This window comes from Sceloporus occidentalis, unplaced genomic scaffold (genome assembly GCF_023333645.1).
Source record: "Sceloporus occidentalis isolate IW3139 unplaced genomic scaffold, rSceOcc1.0.p SCAF_19, whole genome shotgun sequence".
In the NCBI taxonomy this organism is placed as follows: Eukaryota; Metazoa; Chordata; class Lepidosauria; order Squamata; family Phrynosomatidae; genus Sceloporus; species Sceloporus occidentalis.
In genome coordinates, this window is record NW_028316999.1 from 4,893,571 (window position 1) to 4,917,322 (window position 23,752).

Genomic DNA, 23,752 nt, shown 5'->3' on the forward strand with positions numbered 1-23,752 from the left:
TACCAGGTTCTCCGATAACCAGCTCAGTTCCTTCTGTCACTGAACAAGTCACAAGGATGATTGCCATCCACAAATCCTTGCACAGCACACTTACCAAGGCTCAACAAAGATATAAAAGGTTCGCTGATACCCATCGTTCTCCTGCTCCTGTATACAAACCTGGGGACAAGGTGTGGCTGTCAACTACTCATCTGAAACTATCCTGTCCTACTAAGAAATTGGGACCTAAATTCATTGGTCCATATACCATTATTCGAGTCCTCTCATCTGCTGCTGTGGAATTACAACTACCTGGTTCAATGCGAATACACCCCGTTTTTCATGTTTCCCTCCTGAAGCCTTGGAACACCAATCCTTTTCCGGGTCGACATCCTGATCCTCCGGCTCCTATTTCTATTGATGATGCTGAAGAATACGAAGTCGAACAAATTCTGGATTCTAGGAGATTTCGGGGTCGTCTTCAGTATCTCATCCAATGGAAAGGATATGAGATCAACGAGAACTCCTGGGAGAATGCTGAAGAGGTTCATGCAGATGAGTTGGTTCATGAGTTCCACTCACGTCATCCTTTAAATCCTGGTCCCCTGAGAGCCCGGAGGTCTCTCCTTAGGGGGGGGGCCTGTCACGGTCCGCGTCACGGACCGCAACGTAGCGATTCCCCCGAGTACCCGCGGCTAGCGGGTACTCGAAACTTACCTCTCCCGCAGCTCCGGGACCTTGCTTCGAGGTGCCAGCAGCCAACAAGCACCCGGGGCAGGTCCTTCAGGGTATCCCCATCGCTAGAGATGGGCGGTACGTACGGGGGCGAACCACGCCCCCTCTCTTGTAGCTTGCCTCCCTGGAGACGACGCAACGTAACTAACGTTGCGTCGTCCGCTGGGGGCGGAGCCTGGTCTGAGCGGTAGATTCAAAAGCCGAGCACTGACTTCCATTCAGTGCTCGGTTATTGTTCCTGCTGAGTAGTTCGTTCTGAAAATATTACTTACCTGATTGCTTCTCCGTTGCTGACCTGTGCCTGTTCTTGACTTCGCTGCCTTCTCTACTCCTACCCGGCTTGTATGATAACCATCTCCGTTGCTGACCTGTGCCTGTTCTTGACTTCGCTGCCTTCTCTACTCCTACCCGGCTTGTATGATAACCATCTCCGTTGCTGACCTGTGCCTGTTCTTGACTTCGCTGCCTTCTCTACTCCTACCCGGCTTGTATGATAACCATCTCCGTTGCTGACCTGTGCCTGTTCTTGACTTCTCTGCCTTCTCCACTCCTGACCTGGCTTGTTTGACGATTCTTGATACTTCTGTGCCTTGCTGCATACTGGGTTCCTCACACAAGAACATTGTGACAGATTACCTCTTATACTAACCTTTCAAAGTTCTAGATTTTGGTATCTGTATTATTCTAAATAAAATGTATTTGTTACTTGGGTCTGTAATGTGAGCTGCCCCAGATACCAGCAGTTTTTTAGCAAGCGTTTATAGAACAACCAAATAAATACGTTTTTTGTGTTTTAAAAATTTGGCGTATATAATATTTTTTTATTATTGAAGCAACAGTGATGCGTCTCAGTATCCTTTTCCGGGTCGACATCCTGATCCTCCGGCTCCTATTTCTATTGATGATGCTGAAGAATACGAAGTCGAACAAATTCTGGATTCTAGGAGATTTCGGGGTCGTCTTCAGTATCTCATCCAATGGAAAGGATATGAGATCAACGAGAACTCCTGGGAGAATGCTGAAGAGGTTCATGCAGATGAGTTGGTTCATGAGTTCCACTCACGTCATCCTTTAAATCCTGGTCCCCTGAGAGCCCGGAGGTCTCTCCTTAGGGGGGGGGCCTGTCACGGTCCGCGTCACGGACCGCAACGTAGCGATTCCCCCGAGTACCCGCGGCTAGCGGGTACTCGAAACTTACCTCTCCCGCAGCTCCGGGACCTTGCTTCGAGGTGCCAGCAGCCAACAAGCACCCGGGGCAGGTCCTTCAGGGTATCCCCATCGCTAGAGATGGGCGGTACGTACGGGGGCGAACCACGCCCCCTCTCTTGTAGCTTGCCTCCCTGGAGACGACGCAACGTAACTAACGTTGCGTCGTCCGCTGGGGGCGGAGCCTGGTCTGAGCGGTAGATTCAAAAGCCGAGCACTGACTTCCATTCAGTGCTCGGTTATTGTTCCTGCTGAGTAGTTCGTTCTGAAAATATTACTTACCTGATTGCTTCTCCGTTGCTGACCTGTGCCTGTTCTTGACTTCGCTGCCTTCTCTACTCCTACCCGGCTTGTATGATAACCATCTCCGTTGCTGACCTGTGCCTGTTCTTGACTTCGCTGCCTTCTCTACTCCTACCCGGCTTGTATGATAACCATCTCCGTTGCTGACCTGTGCCTGTTCTTGACTTCGCTGCCTTCTCTACTCCTACCCGGCTTGTATGATAACCATCTCCGTTGCTGACCTGTGCCTGTTCTTGACTTCTCTGCCTTCTCCACTCCTGACCTGGCTTGTTTGACGATTCTTGATACTTCTGTGCCTTGCTGCATACTGGGTTCCTCACACAAGAACATTGTGACAGATTACCTCTTATACTAACCTTTCAAAGTTCTAGATTTTGGTATCTGTATTATTCTAAATAAAATGTATTTGTTACTTGGGTCTGTAATGTGAGCTGCCCCAGATACCAGCAGTTTTTTAGCAAGCGTTTATAGAACAACCAAATAAATACGTTTTTTGTGTGTTTTAAAACAATGTTAAAAGTGGCCAAAACAAAATGCATTATTTTTAGTATGTCTTTCAGTTTTTCTGTCAAATACAAACTTTATGCACCATAAATAAGTTATCAATATAAATTACATTCTGTTACAAAATATTGCAAACACTCATTATCTGCTTGGCTTAATGAGGCTTTGTGGGTGCACTAAGCATTACTAAATAATTCTGAAAGGGTAAATTAAGGTGTTTCTCTCACAGACCCTGTCACATCTAATCTGAGTCATAACATATGTGCCAGACATCTTGGCACTTTCCAATGGAAGTGTGTAGCCACTGAGAATAGTAGGCAAGCCGTGCTGCTCCAATAGGCGCATAGCTCCCCGCGGTTAACACTTTGGGTCAAACCGCCTCAACTGGTCTCATGTGAATCAACTGCTCCACATCGGTCTTCTATAAGTTGAATAACTTAACCTCAGCTATAATTTCTTAACCGAGAAATCCCAGCAGCACATTTTTCTAGATTCTCTCAGCGATCTCACTCTTTTTTTTATTTACATTAGACAAATTGACTATGGCAATTTCTTCTCACTGACAAATTTTCCCAGACTGCGTTTCTTGTCTTGACAGCGTTCACAACCTGACGTGATATAATATACTCTTGTACAGGTTTTTGTGTTGAATTCTCATATTCTGTTTCTCAGATGCCCCAAACAATTGTCACAATACAATTTAACGTTTCAGCATAGATTGTTATAGTGACACACAAAAATTTGGCGTATATAATATTTTTTTATTATTGAAGCAACAGTGATGCGTCTCAGTAAATAAAATATGCACATTGTCACAAGCTCTACTGGCTGATAATATTGTAAATAGTAAAAATACTCAAAAACAGCTCTACAGTATATTGAAATACTCAATTTAAATGTAATGCTTTATAAATTAACAGTATAAGTAGAGAGCAGAGAAGTAGCAAAAAATAAAACAATATGTGGGTTATCCACAGTTACAGCTCAACACAGAAAATATTTCCCTATGGCAGTGGCAATATATATATATACACACAGTCCTGTGAAAAAGATAGGACATAACAATACATGACATGTTACACTGTGTCAGGATTTATTCAAGAAAAATAAAGCCAAAATGGAGAAGCCATGTGTGAAAAACTACGTACATCCTTAAGATGCTAAGTAGCAGACAGGTGCTGCGAATCAAATGCCCTTGATTAATTGATCATGAGCAAATGTGACCACCTCTATAAAATCTTAAGTTTGCTGGTCTGGAGCATTTAGGTGTGTGTTAACAGAATGCCAAGGAAGAAAGACATCACCAATGATCTCGAAGGGGTTATAAGGCCGTTTCTAATTTAAATTCCATCATTCTACAATGAAAAAGATTGTTCAAAAGTGGAAAGCATTTAAGACAGTTGCCAATCTTCCCAGAAGTGGGCATCCTAGCAACTTTACCCCGAGGTCAGACCATGCAATGCTCAGACTCTACAGTCTTAGTCTTAGACTCTACAGCATGTGAAATCTTAAAAGTTCATGTCAGTGTAGAAAAAGACTGAACAAGTATGGTTTGTTTGTAAGGATTCCCAGGAGAAAGTCTCTCCTCTCTAAAAAGAACATGGTAGCACTCCTTAGGTTTGCAAAGTTGCATCTGAACAAACCACAAGACTGGTCGTTTGGACAGACTAGACCAAAATGGAAATGTTTGGCCATAATGTACAGCACCATATTTGGCGAAAACCAAACACAGCATCAGCACAACCACCTCATACCAGCTGTCAAGCAAGGCGGTGGAAGGGTGATGATTTGGACTTGTTTTGCAGCCACAGGACCTGTGAACCTTGCACTCATTAAGTCAACCATGAACTCATCTGTATACCAAAAGTATCCTAGAATAAAATGTCCAACTAAAGCTTGGTCGAAACTGGGTAATGCAACGAATCAGCAAATCTACAACAGAATGGCTGAAAAAAAGACCTGAGGTGCTACAATGCATAGTCAAATTCCAGACCTCAACTCGATTGAAATGCTGTGATAACTGAAGCAAAGTTTTAAAAAAGAATGGGCTAAAATGCCTCCACAACAATGACAATTATTACTTCGTTTTTGCATTTAAAGGTGGTTCTACACACTATTGAATCATAAGGTGAGATTCTCCTCTGCCTGTGTCAATACCCTTTCCTTTATATTTACGACCTTATGTAGCCTTTTAAATTAACAGAGAGTTGTCAATAACAAACCACTTTGGACCTGTTATAATTTATAGCTGCACTGAGATGGGTTTTGACATAGGGAACTGTAAGATTGTTGCTATTGTTATTGGTGATGATAGATGACGATATAATCGGAAATTTCATTCATACTTCAGTTGAAATGTGTCATTTTATATATAACCCCATTTTATAGCTGGAACCAGGGGGTCTACTCGGACGACCCTGGCCATCTCTGCCGCCTTCCTCGTAGCGAAAGCAGCTTCAGTTCTCAATGTAAAGGTACTCCACAGAGAAAAAGGGTTTCCAAAAAAACGACCACCAGACACTACACACTAGTGAGGATACAAGAGAACCTTTATTGGGACTGGATATGGTTTATATAACCATATTACAAGGGGAAGGGCACAGAAAAAAGGAAAAGATTAACATAATTAACACATACTAGACAAGAAACACATACATGCAAGAAAAAAAGATTATGCAGAAAATACCGGCACAAGACTAACTTCTTCACACATTCAACCATGAAGTATACACAACAGAGGTAAAAGGATTAGGGAAGTAACAATTAAATGTAGACTAGACGGTAAGTCATTCTGAACACACATGGCACAGAAATGGCAATGTGTGAAAATACAAAATGTTACAGTCCCAATAATATGTATTAATGTATCCATTAAACCATACCAATAAGCTAAAAAAACCAGAGAAAATATAATAGCAGAGATATAACCCAAATAATCCCATATTAACAGTAAAGTGTTAGAATAGCACTTCAAGAATAATATATTACCTCATTTTACAGAAGAAGCCTACTAGATCATAAATGGAGGAGCTGAAGCTTAGATGTAATATACAGAATAGTTACTTCAATGAGAGAGAGGCTTCCCAGCAACAGTTGTAGAAATGATTACGATGGAATGTCGGCATGCATGGGTTAGGTCTAATGATATCACTGACAAGACAAGGCCAAGTACAGCTGACATTTTACAGCAAATTTAGCAGCTATAAAACAATTATATTTTCTGTTCCTTTTGGCATTGGGTGAACACACAGTTCCTTTTGAGATGTCATCTCACTTACGTTCCCTTTTTAAGGTATATTTGTGAAGCTTTAGTCTCTAATGACGTGAAGGATAATGTTCCAGTGGATCACACCATAACCTTTTATACATCTACCCTCCAGGACAAGAAGTGCTTGTTTGAACTGAATGCACTGCCAACATTTCTCAGGGTATTTTGCGTAACAAACATTTTTGTGAATATCTTTTCCAGCACCCAGATATACTATCATTCTACATTTGATCTGGCGATTTTCTCAGTCCCCTGTTTGTATGAATCTGCCTAATCCTTCTAGTTTTAACAAGTCTGTGAGTGGTGGTTTACATACTCCAACTATACATCTTCTGGGAACCAAAAGAAGCAGGATGAGCTATATTGACTACTCTTCTACTTCTCTCTGACAACAGATATTTCCATACTGGATTTACCTTATCTAGGTAAAAAGCACTGCGTTTTCTTGACTTTACCTGTTCATTTGACAAGAACATACACCTATATTTTGGTGAACAAAAGACTAAAATAACTCACAGATTCTTGGCTGTGTTTCATCCTTAATGTTCATGTATTTAGCACTGTGAAACCCTGCTTTTGTCTAGCCTTTCAATTGCAGTAGTGTTATTTGGGGATTATTTCCTCTCGCAGGAAATCATAATGTTACTTACTAATTAATGAGTGCATAGTATATTTCCTTAGGCATTTCAGTAGTGCAGAATAGTTATTCTGGAATTTAAAAACAAAATCAAAAGTTTAAAAAAAGGAAAAAAAGACATTTACAAAACTAGTATAATACAACACAAACAAAGGCAAATAGTGATGAAGGATGGGCTTTAACTGGACGAAGCACATACAGAGGAGAGCAGTGATGTATTAATGTTAACTTTTGTTAATTCCTTAGACCATTATGTTAAGTCACAGAATGTGTCCTCTTGCTTAGACCTAAGCATAATTAATACAATTAATCGATAAAGCCAGAAGGTGAAACACGTATCTGCAGAACTACCAGGACTTTTAAAGTACACACTATTTTATTCTTTGTATACTTTGTTGGGTTGATTTTAACATAAGTTTACAAAATAAATGTGATTTTACTGCATCCTGGGATTTCCAAACATTTGGTGTGCTGCAGCTGCTACCTGCTTCAAAGAAGGGTCTGCCTACCCTATATTAGGCACAAGCCACAACACTAGGAGCCAGGTAATTTTATGGCTCGGAGAAAGGGAGGAAAAAACCACAGAAATACGTTTGGGTGAAGTGCCGCCTTAAGGGCACAGTCGTGTGTTTATCAGGAGCTCTTTTTTTAAAGGCTCCGTTTAAGTTGTGAGTACGCACTCTGTAGGATATATATATATATATATATATATATATATATATATACTGTCTATTTCTATATACAGACATACTGCACTATTATTGTTGTATTTCTGGTTTTTCCGTTACATGTTACCACCCAGCGACTACTAAAGGGTGAGTTTAAAAAAAAAAAAAGCGCTCCACACTTTTCTGGTGCAAAAGCGCCAGAATATATACGTTTGCACTTTGTCACTTTGTGGAATAGGGGGGTCATTCCACGTGTGTTTTTTGAGCTGCTATCTTCTAAACCTTGCACTACCATCACTACTGTTTGCTTTATAATTCATACAATGTGTTACTTGAGAAGAATATTGCAATGTTTATTCTTTGATACCACAAACACAATACTATATAGACAGCATATATGTGTGTGTATGTAATATATATATATATATATATATATATATATATATATATATAAATAAATTTTTGTGAAAACATTTTAGGCAGGTGTGAAAAAACACTGTAAAGTAAGAATGCTTATTTTTATAATCTGACAAAATGAAAAGTAAGCGGAAGAGAGGAAAATATACATAATAGTTGGTGTGACCACCCTTTGTCGGTTCTTCTAGGTACACCTGCACAAAGTCAGAGATTCATGAATGCGTAAAATACACTTGCAATCACTGACAGCAGACTCAACGAGAAGCTGGTAATTCCCTAGAACTTCTGTGGCCTCACAGAAATAGAAATACTTGACAGAATCTGAATGTGGAGCACTGAAAGTAAAGCTCCGTCTTCCTCATTCCATGAAAACAGCAATTTCCTGACCCAATAGGATAAGGTCTCCTGGGTTTCTTCAGGAAGTGAAATGTATCAACGTTTAAAGCATTTACCAGAACAACCTGCCAGTAATTTGTTTACTGGATTCATTATTTTGTTGTGGAACATAAAATGTGTTTTTCATGAATTCCATAAATAATTTCTAAAAATATTTCTTCTACCTTCTGCCCCTCCTTCCCTGTGTATTTTCATAGCGTTGGTGGGTTGTAAGCACACAAGAATTAAGGTACTTTTACATGCACAAAATATAGGAAGAATAATTTAAGGGCGGATTATCCTAAAAATGTCAAGTACAAGAAGTGATTTACCCGAGAATTTAGGGCCAGACTGAGGAAAACGTGGCGACCCTGGCACTTTTAGGCCAGTGGCTGCCAACTTACATAAACATGGCTGACTACTGGCAATAACAGACTGCATGGTATGTTTTTTATGCTCATGTAGCGTGCGCCTGGACATATCTTACCAGTCGCTGGATCAGCAGATCAGGTGTGTATAGAGGGATGCCTGACAGTGGTACACCGGTGTCCCAGATGGCCAGTATGAGCCTGGGAGATTTGTCTGAGGTTCCAGGCACAATCGATTTCCAGACTTCAAGGGTAGGTCTTCCACCTCTGGGTGCCTTCTAGCTCTGCCCACTTCTATACCTCCCTCTATCCTAACTCTTATGGAGCTGGCTCTCCCCATATGAAGTGGGATGGAAAGCTCTGGCTGAGGTGGCTTGAAAGACTTGGAGGTATGGCCATATCCTAACAACAAACACATCTTGCAAATTAAAATATTTTTTTATGTCTTACACATATCAGTTTGCTTTCGCCATCCTACATCCATCATCCCTTTTTTAAATTTTAATTAGTTTACATTAGTTTTATGTTCTATGAAGTGCTTATTGGAAAGCACAGACACCCAAAGGATTTAAGCCTATAACAAATGCTGTCTGTGCTTGTAGTTATACGCCCATTGTTTGCAAGATGTAGCCATACATACTCATCATCAGCCCAGGAAGGAGGACCATTGAAAAATGCCAAAACTTCCCAAACTCATCCCCTGGCCTGGATAACCTCAGACTAAAAATATCATGTTATCTAGCAAGTACCCTTATTGATGACAAGAGGTGTGCACTTGTTTTACAAGAAGCGTAGCAGGGCAGTTGTGTATGGTATTAGTAAGGGATTCTTAATAAATCTGTTTATACTTTATGTGAAAGTACAAGGTATGGAACAGGACGCATCCAAACATGTTGCACTTGGGGATTTTTTTTCTTCACTTAGGATAAGCCTCTTAGGGTTCTGGTTTCTAGGCATACTGGGAACTCTCCGGGTTTGGCTTGGAGTCTCTGGGTAAAGCCCTGCTTCCCACAGTCTCTGAATCAGTTCCCTCCTTCTCAGGGCATTGGACTGGTGTCTGGTCATGCCCACTTCAATTTTTGCCGGCTAGCCATATATTTTCATGAATCCACTCCCCCCTGAAGAGGGAGAGCTCCAGGTAGCCTACCATGGGAAGTTTCCAGGTATGTTAGTATGCATAGTTTGCTGTGTTCTGCAGATGTTTTCTGAAGGGGAAGATTCCTGGACAGCTCTTGACAGTTCAAATAAATAAGCGATAATTTATAGTAAATGATATAATATAAATATTATTGTAAAATGTTTCCCAGTTTGTCTCAGGGAAGTGAAATTTGCGAGCAGCTCCGATTATATACAGCACTAATCAGTTTGAAGCAGCAAAAATACTTCATTAAGGCACCCTCAACTGCCGAGTATGGGAAAAAATGGCAGATCTGCTGGTTTCCTTCTCAGACATGCAGGCTGACCATTGGGCTGTTTGAAATAACCTCTTATACCTGTTCAACATGGATTGCACACCAGATTTAGAGCATAAATGGTGGTTAACTTAACATGACCACTTTCTATATTTTTTTGTGTATAGCTGATCTCTTTTGCATTTGTTATTGCCATATATTTTTTGTTTTTCATGGAATTCATTCTGTTAAATTGTTTTAGTGGAGACTTGTTTTTGAGAGTTAAAACATTTTGCTGTTGAATGATGCTTGTTTTCCTCCGTACTTTAATTAGAATATCCACGTCTGCCAACAAAAATTTTGGATCAGAGACACATACGGAAGTTATAGGGACAAGGTTTGATGTAATAGCTTATTTGTAAAGGAAACACAACTTGTTTGGTGTTTCAGTGCTGCAGGAAGTTCAGAATACCAGTACAACATATTTTCAGGTGCTACTGAGTCATCTGTTGTTAGAAGTCTGCGGTGGTAAATTTCCTCTGAAGTTGCTTTTCATCCACAATTTGAAGAAAAGAAAAAAGAATGGAAGGAAATGCTGATCAATTGGAGTTATGTAATATACAAAATAATTTGTTCATTCCAGTTTACGTGTAACTTGAAGCAGTTGTGATAACGCTTCCCATAACATTATATCAATAAATGCATGAATTAATAGATTAAGGTACATGAAGATGACCCATACAGAATTCTAGTACTGGATGTTGTGTAAGCCCTAACACATGATGACTTTTGGACACAGACGCATGTTTAGTAACATGTATGCAGTTTGCAAAGTCTTTATAATCGCAAAAATTCTTTCATACCAAACATAACTGTTCTTATATATTTTCTCATCCCAGTATAATTGAAAGCAGCATTCCCATTGCCCACTTTGTCAAGCTACCACGCCAACTCCTTTTCAGCACTGATGGTTTACCCAAACTATCTTATATTTTATTATTTTTTCCTACTAGATTTTTTCCGACCGTGTGAAAGAGAGCCTTCGAGAAGTAGAAAGAGTTCTCATGCTTTCCTATTGGTTTGGAATTGTTAATGTACGCTGCATTAAAAAAAAAAGCGTTGAATTTAGATTTAGAATGTCAGATAGAATTCATCAGATAGTGTTGAAGTTTTAAAAAGGGAAAACATTTAATGTAGTTTTTTGGCATGTTTGGTTTTTTTTAAACTTATGTTCAGCCATGTTTACAAAGCCATTCTATCATAAACCCGTAAGAAGTTTGTGCTCTGAATGGGATATGAAGACTTCACCCCCTACTTTTAGAAGCGGATGGAATGCTTGCGGCAGTGGTCGAGCAAGAGTCTGGCTACAATAATTTATTATTATATTTAATTATTTTAATTATTAATTTTTATTTATATAGCTCCAACAATTTATGCAGAGCTTCTACAAAACATACATTCAAAGGATATGACAATAGTAGAATTGACAAACCAGTTATAAAATCTAATAACAGAAACAATATACAATAATAATTCAATATACAATAATTTAGTATGTATCAACAGGAACAACAAGTGTTACCAACATTTATTTAGAAAAGAGGTAGACTGAACTGGGGTGGGCAATAGTTGTAGTAGTGAGTCGTTTGTACAAAGTTATATCTGCATGTATCCAACAGTTTTGAGCTATTTTTTTATCTCAGTATTTTTTTTCTGTTTATCATGTATCCAACAGTTTTGAGCTATTTTTTTATCTCAGTATTTTTTTTCTGTTTATCTTTGCCTGAAAATGTATAATTTAATATTTTGGGGGGTTTTGTTTTTTTTGCAGCTCATAAAACTTGAATTTTCAAGCCAATGTGTAAGCTCCTATGAAGAATGGGGTCTTTGTGGCTAGGGCCTAGTAGGGTACAGGGTCCACCATTAGTGACAGTCAGGTAGCTACCGAAAGAGAGACCCCAAGAGCTCCCAGCAACTGCTCTCCAGGCACATTTACAGCAACATGCGATTATGCATGCAAGACAGGTGGAAGCATGGTCCCTGGGGCAACCCCCTGTTATAAATAAAGAACAGCCCTGATATTGATGCTTTATAAATAATATACTGGTATATTATAATACTTTACTTTTTAGATTACATTTTTAAATTAGAGGCTGAAAAAAAGCCCTGCTGTCCTGTCGAGTTCTGACATCACAGCATCCCAGGGCCTCTGAAAATTCAACCAAAATTAGAACGATAGTATTGCCAGTGTAAATTGGCACACAAATTAGCAATAACATAATAAAATTAGAAATGTCATGAAATGTTTTTATTAAACATATAAGGGAAACAATCAAGAGATCATGTTCCTTTAACAAAGCATTTTACCAATTCAAATATTATTTAGTAACATACATTACTTTTCTTGGAATGACCTGACTTTTCATTAAGATTCTTCAAATCCATCTTGTGCTTTTTTCCTGGCAGGTTAAGACAACTCATAATTCAGAGCTGTTCACAAAGTCAAACAAATATGCGCAAAGTGTCTAAGTTAAGAAACACAAATGTTGTTTGGAAGCTTCTGGCAAGTAAGCGCTAATCTAAATATAGTGTATCCAAATATTTACAATGGCTCAGTCTACATGCTGTAAAATCAATACATACATTAATTCTTTTCTATCTACTCTTAATCTGTACTGTCACTGAAATTATCAAATTCTTAGCTGTCACTCAGCCTTATGAATACTTCTTATTGTTTATCCCAAAATATTAAGTTCCCAAAAAGGGGTTATACGCCAACTTCCCTAATGTGCTGCTTGTCAGTCACTACAGTTAATTGCTGGAGAGACTGCATCTTTTTGAATTTCTCTTCATTACCTACTCAATGTCCGATGCATGAGGTCAGGAGGATAACCTTTTGATCCCAAGGTATTTCTAATGTTTTTTGTGATTTGGACAAAAACAGATGCTATACATTTTCTGATTCCTTTTTGGTTCTCCTATTTCAAGTTGCAGGTTGTTAAACCAAAGATTGTTTGTTCTAGAATTGGCATATTTCATACAATTGTTGAAAGGCTTCGGATCTATGAGCTTGATTTATGACCTTCTTTAAGTTATTTGTGGGTTTGAGATAATTACTATGTTCCCATCCTATTTTATTGCTTTTATAACAAAATATGCCCTTTTGGCACATGCTAAATGCACTGTGTGATATCTGCACTACTAATTAAAATTATATTATGTTCCATATGATCAATTTGATTTTTATTTAGATAACGAGAGATCAACGCTTTATATGAATGTGGTCAGATAAATCAAGGAAGAGTATTTGTGTCAAGTTAGATTCATTTGAAGATAGGAGAAGAATGTTTCTTGGGAAAGTATCTCAGTCTGGATATGCAGGTCACTGTTCATATCTCTCACTCTGTGACCTTGTGCGTTTGCCAGACTTTTCCTTTCGGCAACAGTGCTGCTCTGTGCTTTAGCAGGAATAGGGAGTGTTTTTCTTATCAATCCCGTGTTAGTCTGCATACTAGTGGGTACCTAAATAGTATTTTTTTACAGATAAAAAGGACCGTTTTATTTCCTTCACTCATTTCAACTATATGTATATTGTGTGTGTATACACTACCATTCAAAGGTTTGGGGTTACTTAGAAATGCCTCTTCTCTCTAAAAAGAACATGGCAGCACGGCTTAGGTTTGCAAAGTTGCACCTGAACAAACCACAAGACTTCTGGAACAATGTCCGTTGGACAGACAAGACCAAAGCGGAGATGTTTGGCCATAATGCACAGTGCCACGTTTGGTGAAAATCAAACACAGCATATCAGCACAAACACTTCATACCAGCTGTCAAACACAGTGGTGGAAGAGTGATGATTTGGCCTTGTTTTGCAGCAAAAGGACCTGGGAACAACAGAATGGCTGGGGAAAAAAAGAATCAAGGTATTTCAATGGCCCAAAGTCGAGGCCTTGACCCGATTGAAATTATGTGGCGGGACCTAAAGAGAGCTGTGCATAAACAAATGCTCGCAAACCGCATCTTAATTTAGGCAACATTGTAAAGAAGAGAGGGCCAAAAGTCCTCCACAACGATGTGAGACTGTTAGTCATACCTGATTACTTCAAGTAATTGTGCTAAAGGTGGTTCTACAAGCTATTGAATCATAAGGTGTACGTAGTTTTTCATACATGGCTTCTCCATTTTGGCTTTATTTTAGTTGAATAAATCATGACATGGTGTGATATGTCGTGTTGTTTATCTGAGGTCGTATTTCCCTAATTTGTGTAATTCAAAGAGTATGCAAACCAGTTTATAATCTGAGAGTAGGAAACTAATGAAGAGATCCAGAAGACTGTACCTACAAGGCATCTAATATTAGAGATTATTCTAGGAATTATTTTTCTTCAAACAATTTCATCTACTGAGATTGGGTGCATTTAAAAAATATATATAATCTTACTCATTTATGTTTGATAAGGAATTATTACACCTGAGTTAGGAGTTAGCTATTTGAACTTGTATGCACATGTATAGCATGCAAACACGTTTATGGCACGTGGAAAGTTAACATCTTTCATAGTACTTGTGTTATGCGTGTCATATAGGGACATTTCACCCTGAGTAAAATTGCTACTTCGGCGCATTTCGTCATATATGTCAGCCATACACACATCATAAATTCTCCTGATAAAAGTATTGTACCCATGGTGCTCATTATGTTGGAATTATTTCAGAGATCTTAGCCCTGTTATGAAGAGCACCAGAAATAAACTGGAAACTCTGGGTTCTCTGCTTTTTCATTAGTATAGTTTCATCCAAATGAACAGGATATTGTTTAATCCAAATGTTATAACAACAGTTGTGATTTATACCTTCCTAACATACGCAATGTACACATGTTAAAAATATTTTTTCATATACTATGAGACTTAGAAGTTACACTCGAGCCTTCATATACACTCTAATGCATATGATAGCTGAGTGTTACCATTTTTGTTGCAGGCAAATACATAGAGAGATTTATCATTTGATCTCTCTCTGTTTAAACATCTTCTGCTTAGCAATGCATGTGTGCGAGTTACCCACTGCCAGGCAGCTCCAGTGCTGATTTGCTCAAGAGTTCCAAAAGGGCTAAAGAGACGCCCTCACACAAAAACACAGTAGTTACAAAATATATTAATATATGTTCATAATTAAAAAGGTTGCTGCTTCACCTATTCTGCTGAATTTTAATGTTCATTTTACTATTAAGTCCATAAACCTTTCCCAGAAATACTTGTTTAATCAAGTAAAAATTTGAGAAAAAGTTAATTGTCAGGTGACATTGCTATAGGTACTGAAAATGTAATGTTGTGATTAAACCTTTAGATGAAAAAAAATCAAGTGACAGATCTGCTAAAATAAATTACTAGAAATTACCAGTAATGCAGATCAGCACCTTCAGTGTTAAAGGTTGTCTACAGAAAACATAATAAATATTAATTCTAACATGATGACTGGTAGGCTTGACTATACATGGACCAATGGTCTGCAAGTACAAGATGTTCTCATATACAATGGGAGGCAACATCTAAATGGCCCGAAACAAAGAGCAAACGTATCAAATTAGTTGTCAAGTTGTCTGTATCAAAGGACTTTCTATGGGCCTTTACGGAAACAGGCCTGTGGAACTAACAGCAAATCCCCCAAATCTGCAGGCTTGTATCCCTTAGGGATTCTTTGTGCAAGTATAATCAGCAAGTTGAAGTGAAATGCAAGTAGAACCCATGAACAGGCCCAGACTGGCCATCTGGCACACCAAGCAAATGCTGTGTGAGCAGAACAAAGTAGCATGCAGCTCTGCATCTCCAGATGTCGGCTGCACTGGCGTTATCAGGGGGCCACCCGACCATCGTCGGTTCAGTCCTGCCCACATAAGTCAAGACATTGAATGGATCTGACTTGCATTTGTGACATCACCCTATGACAGCATAGGAAATTAACTATTCTCCGTGATGTTATAAATAGGGAACAGTGCAAACACATTTTAAAAATTCCCTAAATGTATGGTTTTACAATTCTGTTTGCAAATGTGTAGATCATATGTGCTCTACACTCATAGTTAATACAATGTGGATGTCAAAGTCCCTTTAAAGTCAATGAGATGGTAAGAAATTTCACAGATTTAAGTATGGATTATGCAGGGCGATCTGGTCCTTCTAGGTGGACGATCTTGGAGAGGTTAGCATTTCATAATGCACGGTGTAGTCTGTGAATTGAAATGTCAACACCACAATTCATACCGTCATAAGTAAGAAGAAATGTGATACATTGTCAGATCAATATTAGTCACTGAAATGGTTCCCAACTTCATGGATGTGTTTTGGAGAAGTCAGTACAGAGTGATTGTATGTATTTGAGCCATTTATGTTCTGTTAGCAATGTAAAATTGTTACATTTATATCCATGGTTTGTTTTCTTTAATAAACTGCTGAAATAACCCATGGGGTTGAAAATATAATTATTAATAAAGCATATCCCTTATGGAGTTGAGGCACAGCCTAAAGAAACAAAATCCTTTTATAACACAGAAAAAATCTAAGCACACAAGCATCCTTGAGGATGAAAATTATATCCAAATGGGTTCTAAGCACATCTCAAACAATAATGTTATCTCAAGGAGCTTTGCTTCCATAAACACAGATGCCAGAGTAATTATGGGCTACTGAATTTTTAACTACATATCTAGAGAGCCAACAGCGCCAACAATATCACCACCTTCAATGTGCTAAGGTTCATAATAAAAAAAAGTAATACATGTAATTTATGGAGCTCCAGTAGATTTCATAGCATTATTACAGTGGTGGGAGAATATAAAATTAACTATACTCAAAGTGAACAATAACATGAACACACACACACTGATACAAAAGGTGAAGCTTTAGAAGTTCTGCTTCCCTTCCACAATTAGCCAAATACATACCTGAGATTTAAATCTAGTGCTGTTTTCATCCAATGTGACAATTAATCTTTGAGCAAAAGTTGTTACTACGGCATAGCTCTAATTTTATACCCTATGTTCAACGCAATAGGATATTATTCCCACTCCAGTAACACTTAGTAAAGTCAAACTCCATCCTGATACCTCACCAACCCCCTACCAGTGTATGACAAATACTGTAACTCTAAAATAAAGCATTCCTCTAAATTCACATACAGATTAATTAGGTTAAAACTGTAGCAGAGTTAAAATGAACGTCACATTGACGTTCATAATCCTAGTGGATTTTGCTTTAAATCAGAAAATGGGAAACATGCTCCTTAGAACTTTTCCCATTCCAAGGATTTGTTGTTCCTTAGATGTCATTTCTTAAATAAATAATGGCAATTTCCCTTCCCTTGGGAATTCAAACTGGACTCTTGAAAGAATTTAACTGACCATTTTTATCTATCCGAACTGAAGATATGCCAAAACTGTGAAATTACTGTTCAAAGTTTGTATAAACAATATACTTATTGTTATATTTTGCAAAGAAATTCAGTTGTAATAATGAACTATTGGTAGATTTATATGGCATGTCAGAGTCTATGCTAACTTCCTCTGAATAACTACTATGGCAAAAAGATTAAAAGGAAAGGAATCTACTTGAAAGTACCGTATTTGCTCGATTATAAGACGAACCTGATTATACGACGACCCCCCAAAATCTGAATATTAACTTAGGAAAAAAAGAAAAAGCCTGAATATAAGACGACCCTAAAGGAAAAAAGTTTTACCAGTAAATGTTAATTCATGTAAACTATTTTTTTTAATAAAAGCTATGATTGAGAAAAATATTTTTTTTGTTCTTATTTCCTTGTATTTTCCAACCTGTCCCCCAGTTACGCACATCTGCCACCAGGCTTGCCACACCAATATGGCACTGTAGCCCATGATATGCCTTTTAACCCTCTATATGCCACTGTGCACCATGGTATGCCTTTTGACCCCCTATGTGCCACTCTGCCTCCAGAAATGCCTTATTCCCCTATATCCCATTCTGGCATTTAGGGGGTTAAAATGCATATTATGGGGCAGAGTGGCATATAGGGAGGTATAAGGCATTCCAGGAGGCAGAGTGGCATTAAGGGAGTTAAAAGGCATTGTATAGAGCACTCTGCCTCCAGAAATGCCTTATACCCCTATATGCCACTCTGGCATTTAGGGGGTTAAAAGGCATATTATGGGGCAGAGTGGCATATAGGGAGGTATAAGGCATTTCAGGAGGCAGAGTGCTCTATTAAATGCCCCCTTAACGCCACTCTGCCTCCTGAAATGCCTTATACCTCCCTATATGCCACTCTGCCCCATAATATGCCTTTTAACCCCCTAAGTGCCAGAGTGGCATATAGGGGTATAAGGCATTCCAGAAATGCCCTATGCCCCCATTTAACACACACACGCACACACACTTACCGGTGCTTCCAATTTCCTGCTGTATTGCCGGGGCAGCGGGTTGACGTCTCCTTCCGCTGCAGCCGGAAGGAGGTGGAGTTGGCAGCGGGGGTTTGTCTGCGTCCGTCGCGCATACCTTCCCCGGCTGTCAGAGATCAGAGTTCCCCGCACCGCACCACAACATAATTACTTACAAGCTGAACAAAAAAAACATTCATATTGGGGTTGTTTTGAAGCTAAGGAAGCATTGTTTTCATTAAAAAATAGTTTTACATTACATATTTTTTTTATTTCAATATCACATGATGCGACTTGAACTTGAATATAAAAAATCTTTAATTGTTTTGGGCAGAACATTATACAGTTACATGAATTCTCATTTTGGTATATGTTTTATTTTGGAATGTCTTTGGGAACAGGAGTAACACAATTATAACGCATAGGTGTGTAGTAGTTAAACACGTCAGGCATCAAACATGCATCAGGCAAGTTCAGTCACTCTCTCTGTGTACTTCTCAGTTTTGATAGAGCTTCTGTTGTGTGGAGAGATGGTGAAAGGGACTGGTGCAGTATACCTGGAAAAATGCATCTGTAAGTAGTGAACATTTCATAAACTGTGTGACAGTGGATAAGAAATGCACACACAGATATACAATCTTAATAATTTTGACTGGGCAACTATAAAACCTTTTGAACCATTCAGAGGTGGACTTGCTTGTGTGCTCCGAATCATTGTCCCGCTGCAGAACCCAACCGCGCTTTCAGCTTTAGGCCGCAAACTGATGGCCGGACATTCTCCTTCAGCATTTTCTGGTAGAGAGCAGAATTCATGGTTCTGTCAATTATGGCAAGTCGCTCAAGCAGCAAAGCAGCCCCAGACCATCACACCACCATTGTGTTTGACTGTTGGTATGATCTTATTGTGGAATGCTGTGTTAGTTTTAAGCAGTTGTAACGGGACCACAGTCCACAGAACAGGCAGGCAGTTTACTGAAGTTTAAATGCACTAGGACGGGCAATAATCATGCCTGGGTGTGTCTAGGGAAATTCAACCCAATTTTCAATTAAATTTGGGTAATTGGTTAATTTAGTAACCAAAGGGGCAATCACTTTCACCTAGGGCCAGGTAGGGTTGGATAGCCTTTTTTTCCTTTTATACATGAAATAATCATTTAAAAATTGGATTGTGTTTCCTCAGGTTATCTTGTCTAATATTAAAATTAATTTTACAGTCAAACATTTTTTGACTCGTGTGCAAAACTAGAAGAAATCAGGAAGGGGCAAATACTGTTTTCACAGCATTGTGCTTTAATATGCATTCTTCTTTACCGAGTGTCAAGAACAGTAAACTATCCCTTTAAGTAAAACACATTTTATAAGTCACAGTAGTTCTTACAAAATGACTTTCTTAGTACAAAAGTTAATTGTATATCATGTTTCCAACATATTCATTTATGAGTCTTTTTTTTCCTCAAACAACAATTATTCAACTACAGTATTCAACTACTGGTATGTAAAATATTTGTTTAAGTTGCTCATTTTTAGGTTACTGAAACTGTGCAGGATCTGATTCATTGTTATGACATGAGCAGGTAAAATGAAGCCATTGTTTATAGTTCTTTACAGCGAGACGTGCCCATTCTCAGACCCTCTTTAACTGCTCTGCTAAGTAAACGCTCTGGAAGAGGTTTACAGCTGCAAGGGGTGTACAACTTCATTTAGATTTGATAAATTACCCCATTAGTTAAGTTCACTAACTTGGCATACATAGGAAGTCTTATGAGGCCTGCATGTCCAATCCAAACATTATTTCTTTTAACATCGGTGCACATTCTTCATGCTGAAAAATGCTTTAGTTGGTCATGTTTTCAGTATTAAGGAACATGTACGCTTGGTTAATAAGAAAAAAAGAAATACTTAACCCTTTGAGTGTCTTAGTCTTGGGAAATGTATTTCTTAACATAGTCATCATGTATATTGTCATCAAATTATAATGTATTAGACTTATGTATCATTCACTGCTTTTTTATGCAGTTCTGTAAGGATATCATATTTTTGTTTTTTTTGTCAATACAGTTGCATGCTAAGCCTGTATAAGGAATACCCACAATTCCTTTGCAGGCATCATTGATTAGATCACATTTCATTATTGACACTGCACTCAGATAAAAAGGTAGAAAAGCTTGACATGTTTCAGACGGGTAACTATAAAGAGATTTATTAACACATCTGCCTCCTTTTATAAAAACACCAGCTACACCTCTTAAATGACCCCTGAGTTGCTGGCTGGATGAAGGCTCATTAGTCATCAGTCAATTTCTATTATCCCCATACAGCAGAAGGGAAGGCTCCCAAAAAGGTTTATTGAGGAGAGCTGTGGGAAATAAGAATAACAATCTCAGAAGTTAAATTCAATTAATAAAGCTGCCAAAAATGTAGCTTTTTATGCAAAATGTCAGGAAAATAAAGAACCACCCTTGCCGCCTAAAATACCAGTTGCTTGGTCATGAAAGATCAGGCCTGGACAATGGCTCCTTCCGCATACTTGTATTACCCCTTGCGTGGCAGATGCCGTTCTTTAATGTGAGGCCATCAGCTGAACACACACAGCTGCAAAAGTGTAACAACGTAAAGTGTGGCCACATGTATCCTAGTCAGTAGCTGCACCCTCATCGTTTTAGTGGCTCCTTGCTTTAAAAAAACCAGGGCCAATTTTAATCCCCAATCTGGTTTAAAGATTATCAGAAAATTGTATGTAAAGCCTGATGCATATGTATTCAAAGTGGTATCTGGTCGCCCTATTAATTTCAAAGTGTAGATTAACACTCGCACAGGTGATTATATATAATTCTAAAGATGCGGATTAAGTGATTCTTGTATTTTTTTCTTTTTTTTTTTTCTTGCAAACTATAAAAATATGGCAGAAAAAATAAGTTGAGTAACATTGCTTACCAAGAAAATGGTTCATCACAAAGGCTTATAAGGGCACATCTTCTACTCACTCTCGCATTATTTATTATACAGAGACAACTCAGCACATGTCGCACTTTCGACTATGATCGACATATAAAATAAACTGGGATAAAATAGATGTGCATGGAAGGGGGAAATGTAGGGGTATCAGGGGTGCTCAGTAAGGTGGACATCTTTTGACAGACCCTTTTGTCTATGATGTTGTATCTGATGTTTCCAGAAGTACATGTTTTGGAGATCACTTCATAGAATTGGAATTATATGACAAAATCAACATCTTTATATATATATATATATATATATATATATATATATATATATATATATATATATATATATATATATATATATAAATACAATTAACATCTTTATATATATATATATAAATACAATTACAGAAGGAAAAAGAAAACCAAGGGGCTCATGCTTAATCATCTTTGTAATGACTTAATATGCCCATGTCCCCCAACATGATATTGCATAAATGTATTCTGAATGCATTAAAGGGTCATCATTTTGATATATATATCTCTATAAATATAGATGATTTACTCTTCAGCTGTAGTGACCACATTTCTCCTGAGTCTTTATAAAAATACACACTCTGCTGAGCAATTCCCTTGACCCATAATTCTTAGTATTAGAACCACATCTGTTTCTCTCTTAAAAACATACTTAATAATGATGTTTATATAAATATTTGCATCAATGTGAATTATTTGAAAGGCTATCCTTGATGAGATTGTTTGCAAGCCAATAGGATTATGTCATATAAATCATAATTTATGAATGACATTTTGTACACCACATCACAAAAGATCTGCAGCTTGTGCTGTTTTACAGAGAAAGGAAGTAGAACAGAAATGCTGGTCTATGGCACCACTATAACAGAGAGGTTTTTGGTTATGAAGCCCAACTTATTTCTTACCCCTTGCACATTTACTTGTGGAACAGAGGGGCTGATATTGGTGATCTGGAGCAAAGACTGTTCTGCTCCTTGATTGCATTGATTGGGGAAACTCAGCAATCTCACGGTCTAACGTACTGTTTGTCCTCAGTGTGACTGTTTTTGGGTGTCAGTCCCTCTTAGGATGGATGGATAGCTAGTATTGCTCTGTGATAATTTCAATAGTGGCATGAATTAGCCTATGTAAATATATGTTTAATAATAAATTTCCTTTTTTTTTTTTTTTTTAAATAAATCAATACATCATCAACTAATGTGATTAGAAAGACGCAGCCTTCAATCAGGAGCTTCTATGTAAAATTAGTGGATATGCTTATATTATCCATAACGGTAGAGATGGTGTATACTATAGATGGTAATGTTTAACCCAAGTAGTTAATCCAGCAAAATGAATTCAGCATCTAAAAACGCATTTAGGAAACAACCCACTAACGGTACACAGAAAGGATCCAATCGGGGTATATGCTAGATATATTTGTTCTTACTTTATATATATATGGTGGCCATATTGCACATAAAAACTCAAAAGGTGTTAAGTTAGTGACCCGAAATCTTCAAACTAGAGCAACACTGCAGTATTGGCCCCCTTTCTAGCACACCTTGTGAAGCATATGTGAATGAAAATGAAATGTACCAAGTATTGCATTGGGTTATTATGTTGCTTTTAAATGTTTATAACTGTGAGGCTGAAGCTCATCTGATACCTTAAATAGTCTGCTCCTTAATTGTGTGCATTGATCTGAGAAGCCCAACTTATCAATGACTAAAGATAAGAGTCACTAAAGGTTTAAAGGAGCAATGTATCTAATCAGAAAACAATGGATAGGGAGACAGGTTGTTTGGTATGATCTGTTGGAAAATGATGTTTTTTCATCAAAAAATATAATTTCAACCTCAATAATAACTTTTTAATTATTTTCTGTCTAAAACAGATTTGCCGATTGCAGCGCCACCTATCAGCTGGAGAACATCAGCAGGATTTGCTCTCCAGCCTTCCTACTTTGTTCATATCCCCAAACAGTCAACCACCATGTGATCAACTCTCTGAAATGGTCCAGCTATGTGGAGGTAAAGTGTCCAAGACACTGCGCCATGCCAAGATCTGTATTGGAGACTTTGAAGGGAAGAAACCCCCTGACATGCAGAATGTGTCCGAAAAATTTCTACTCGGTAAGTAGAAATCTAATAGAAATCTAATCTAATATACTTAGTGTGCATTTTCTTCTAAACATGCGTGGCTTGTGGTTATTAGAGCGATATTAAATGCTTCACCATTATTTTTATTATATAAAGCCAGGCTTCAACAAGAACCAGTGCTAGAGCACTTAGTTTTGTAAGTAGGAAGTCATCCTTTGTGGGTAGAGTAAAGAGGCCTCCTTGTGCATCCACGGTGGTCCTTGTCACACTATCTATGCTGACAGATTGGTATCATGTATGATGAACCGTAAGAACAATGGGTGAAACGAAGGAATAATTCGGAAGCGGAAGTGACATTTAAATAAAAATCAAATATATACTCTTCTTTAACCACAAATGTGAATAATCTAAAAAATAAAATGTTGC

The 23,752-nt window shown here is 38.1% G+C and overlaps 1 protein-coding gene across 1 annotated transcript in view; it reads left to right on the forward strand.

Annotated features, from left to right (window-relative positions):
- The window catches only part of LOC149302332 (microcephalin-like), a 153,635-nt gene that overhangs the window by 127,877 nt on the left and 2,006 nt on the right, over positions 1-23,752 (forward strand). Inside the window, exon 12 of the mRNA XM_089482425.1 lies at positions 23,122-23,359. Coding sequence (XP_089338551.1) covers positions 23,122-23,359 — 238 coding nt within the window. The remainder of the gene's footprint in view (positions 1-23,121; positions 23,360-23,752) is intronic.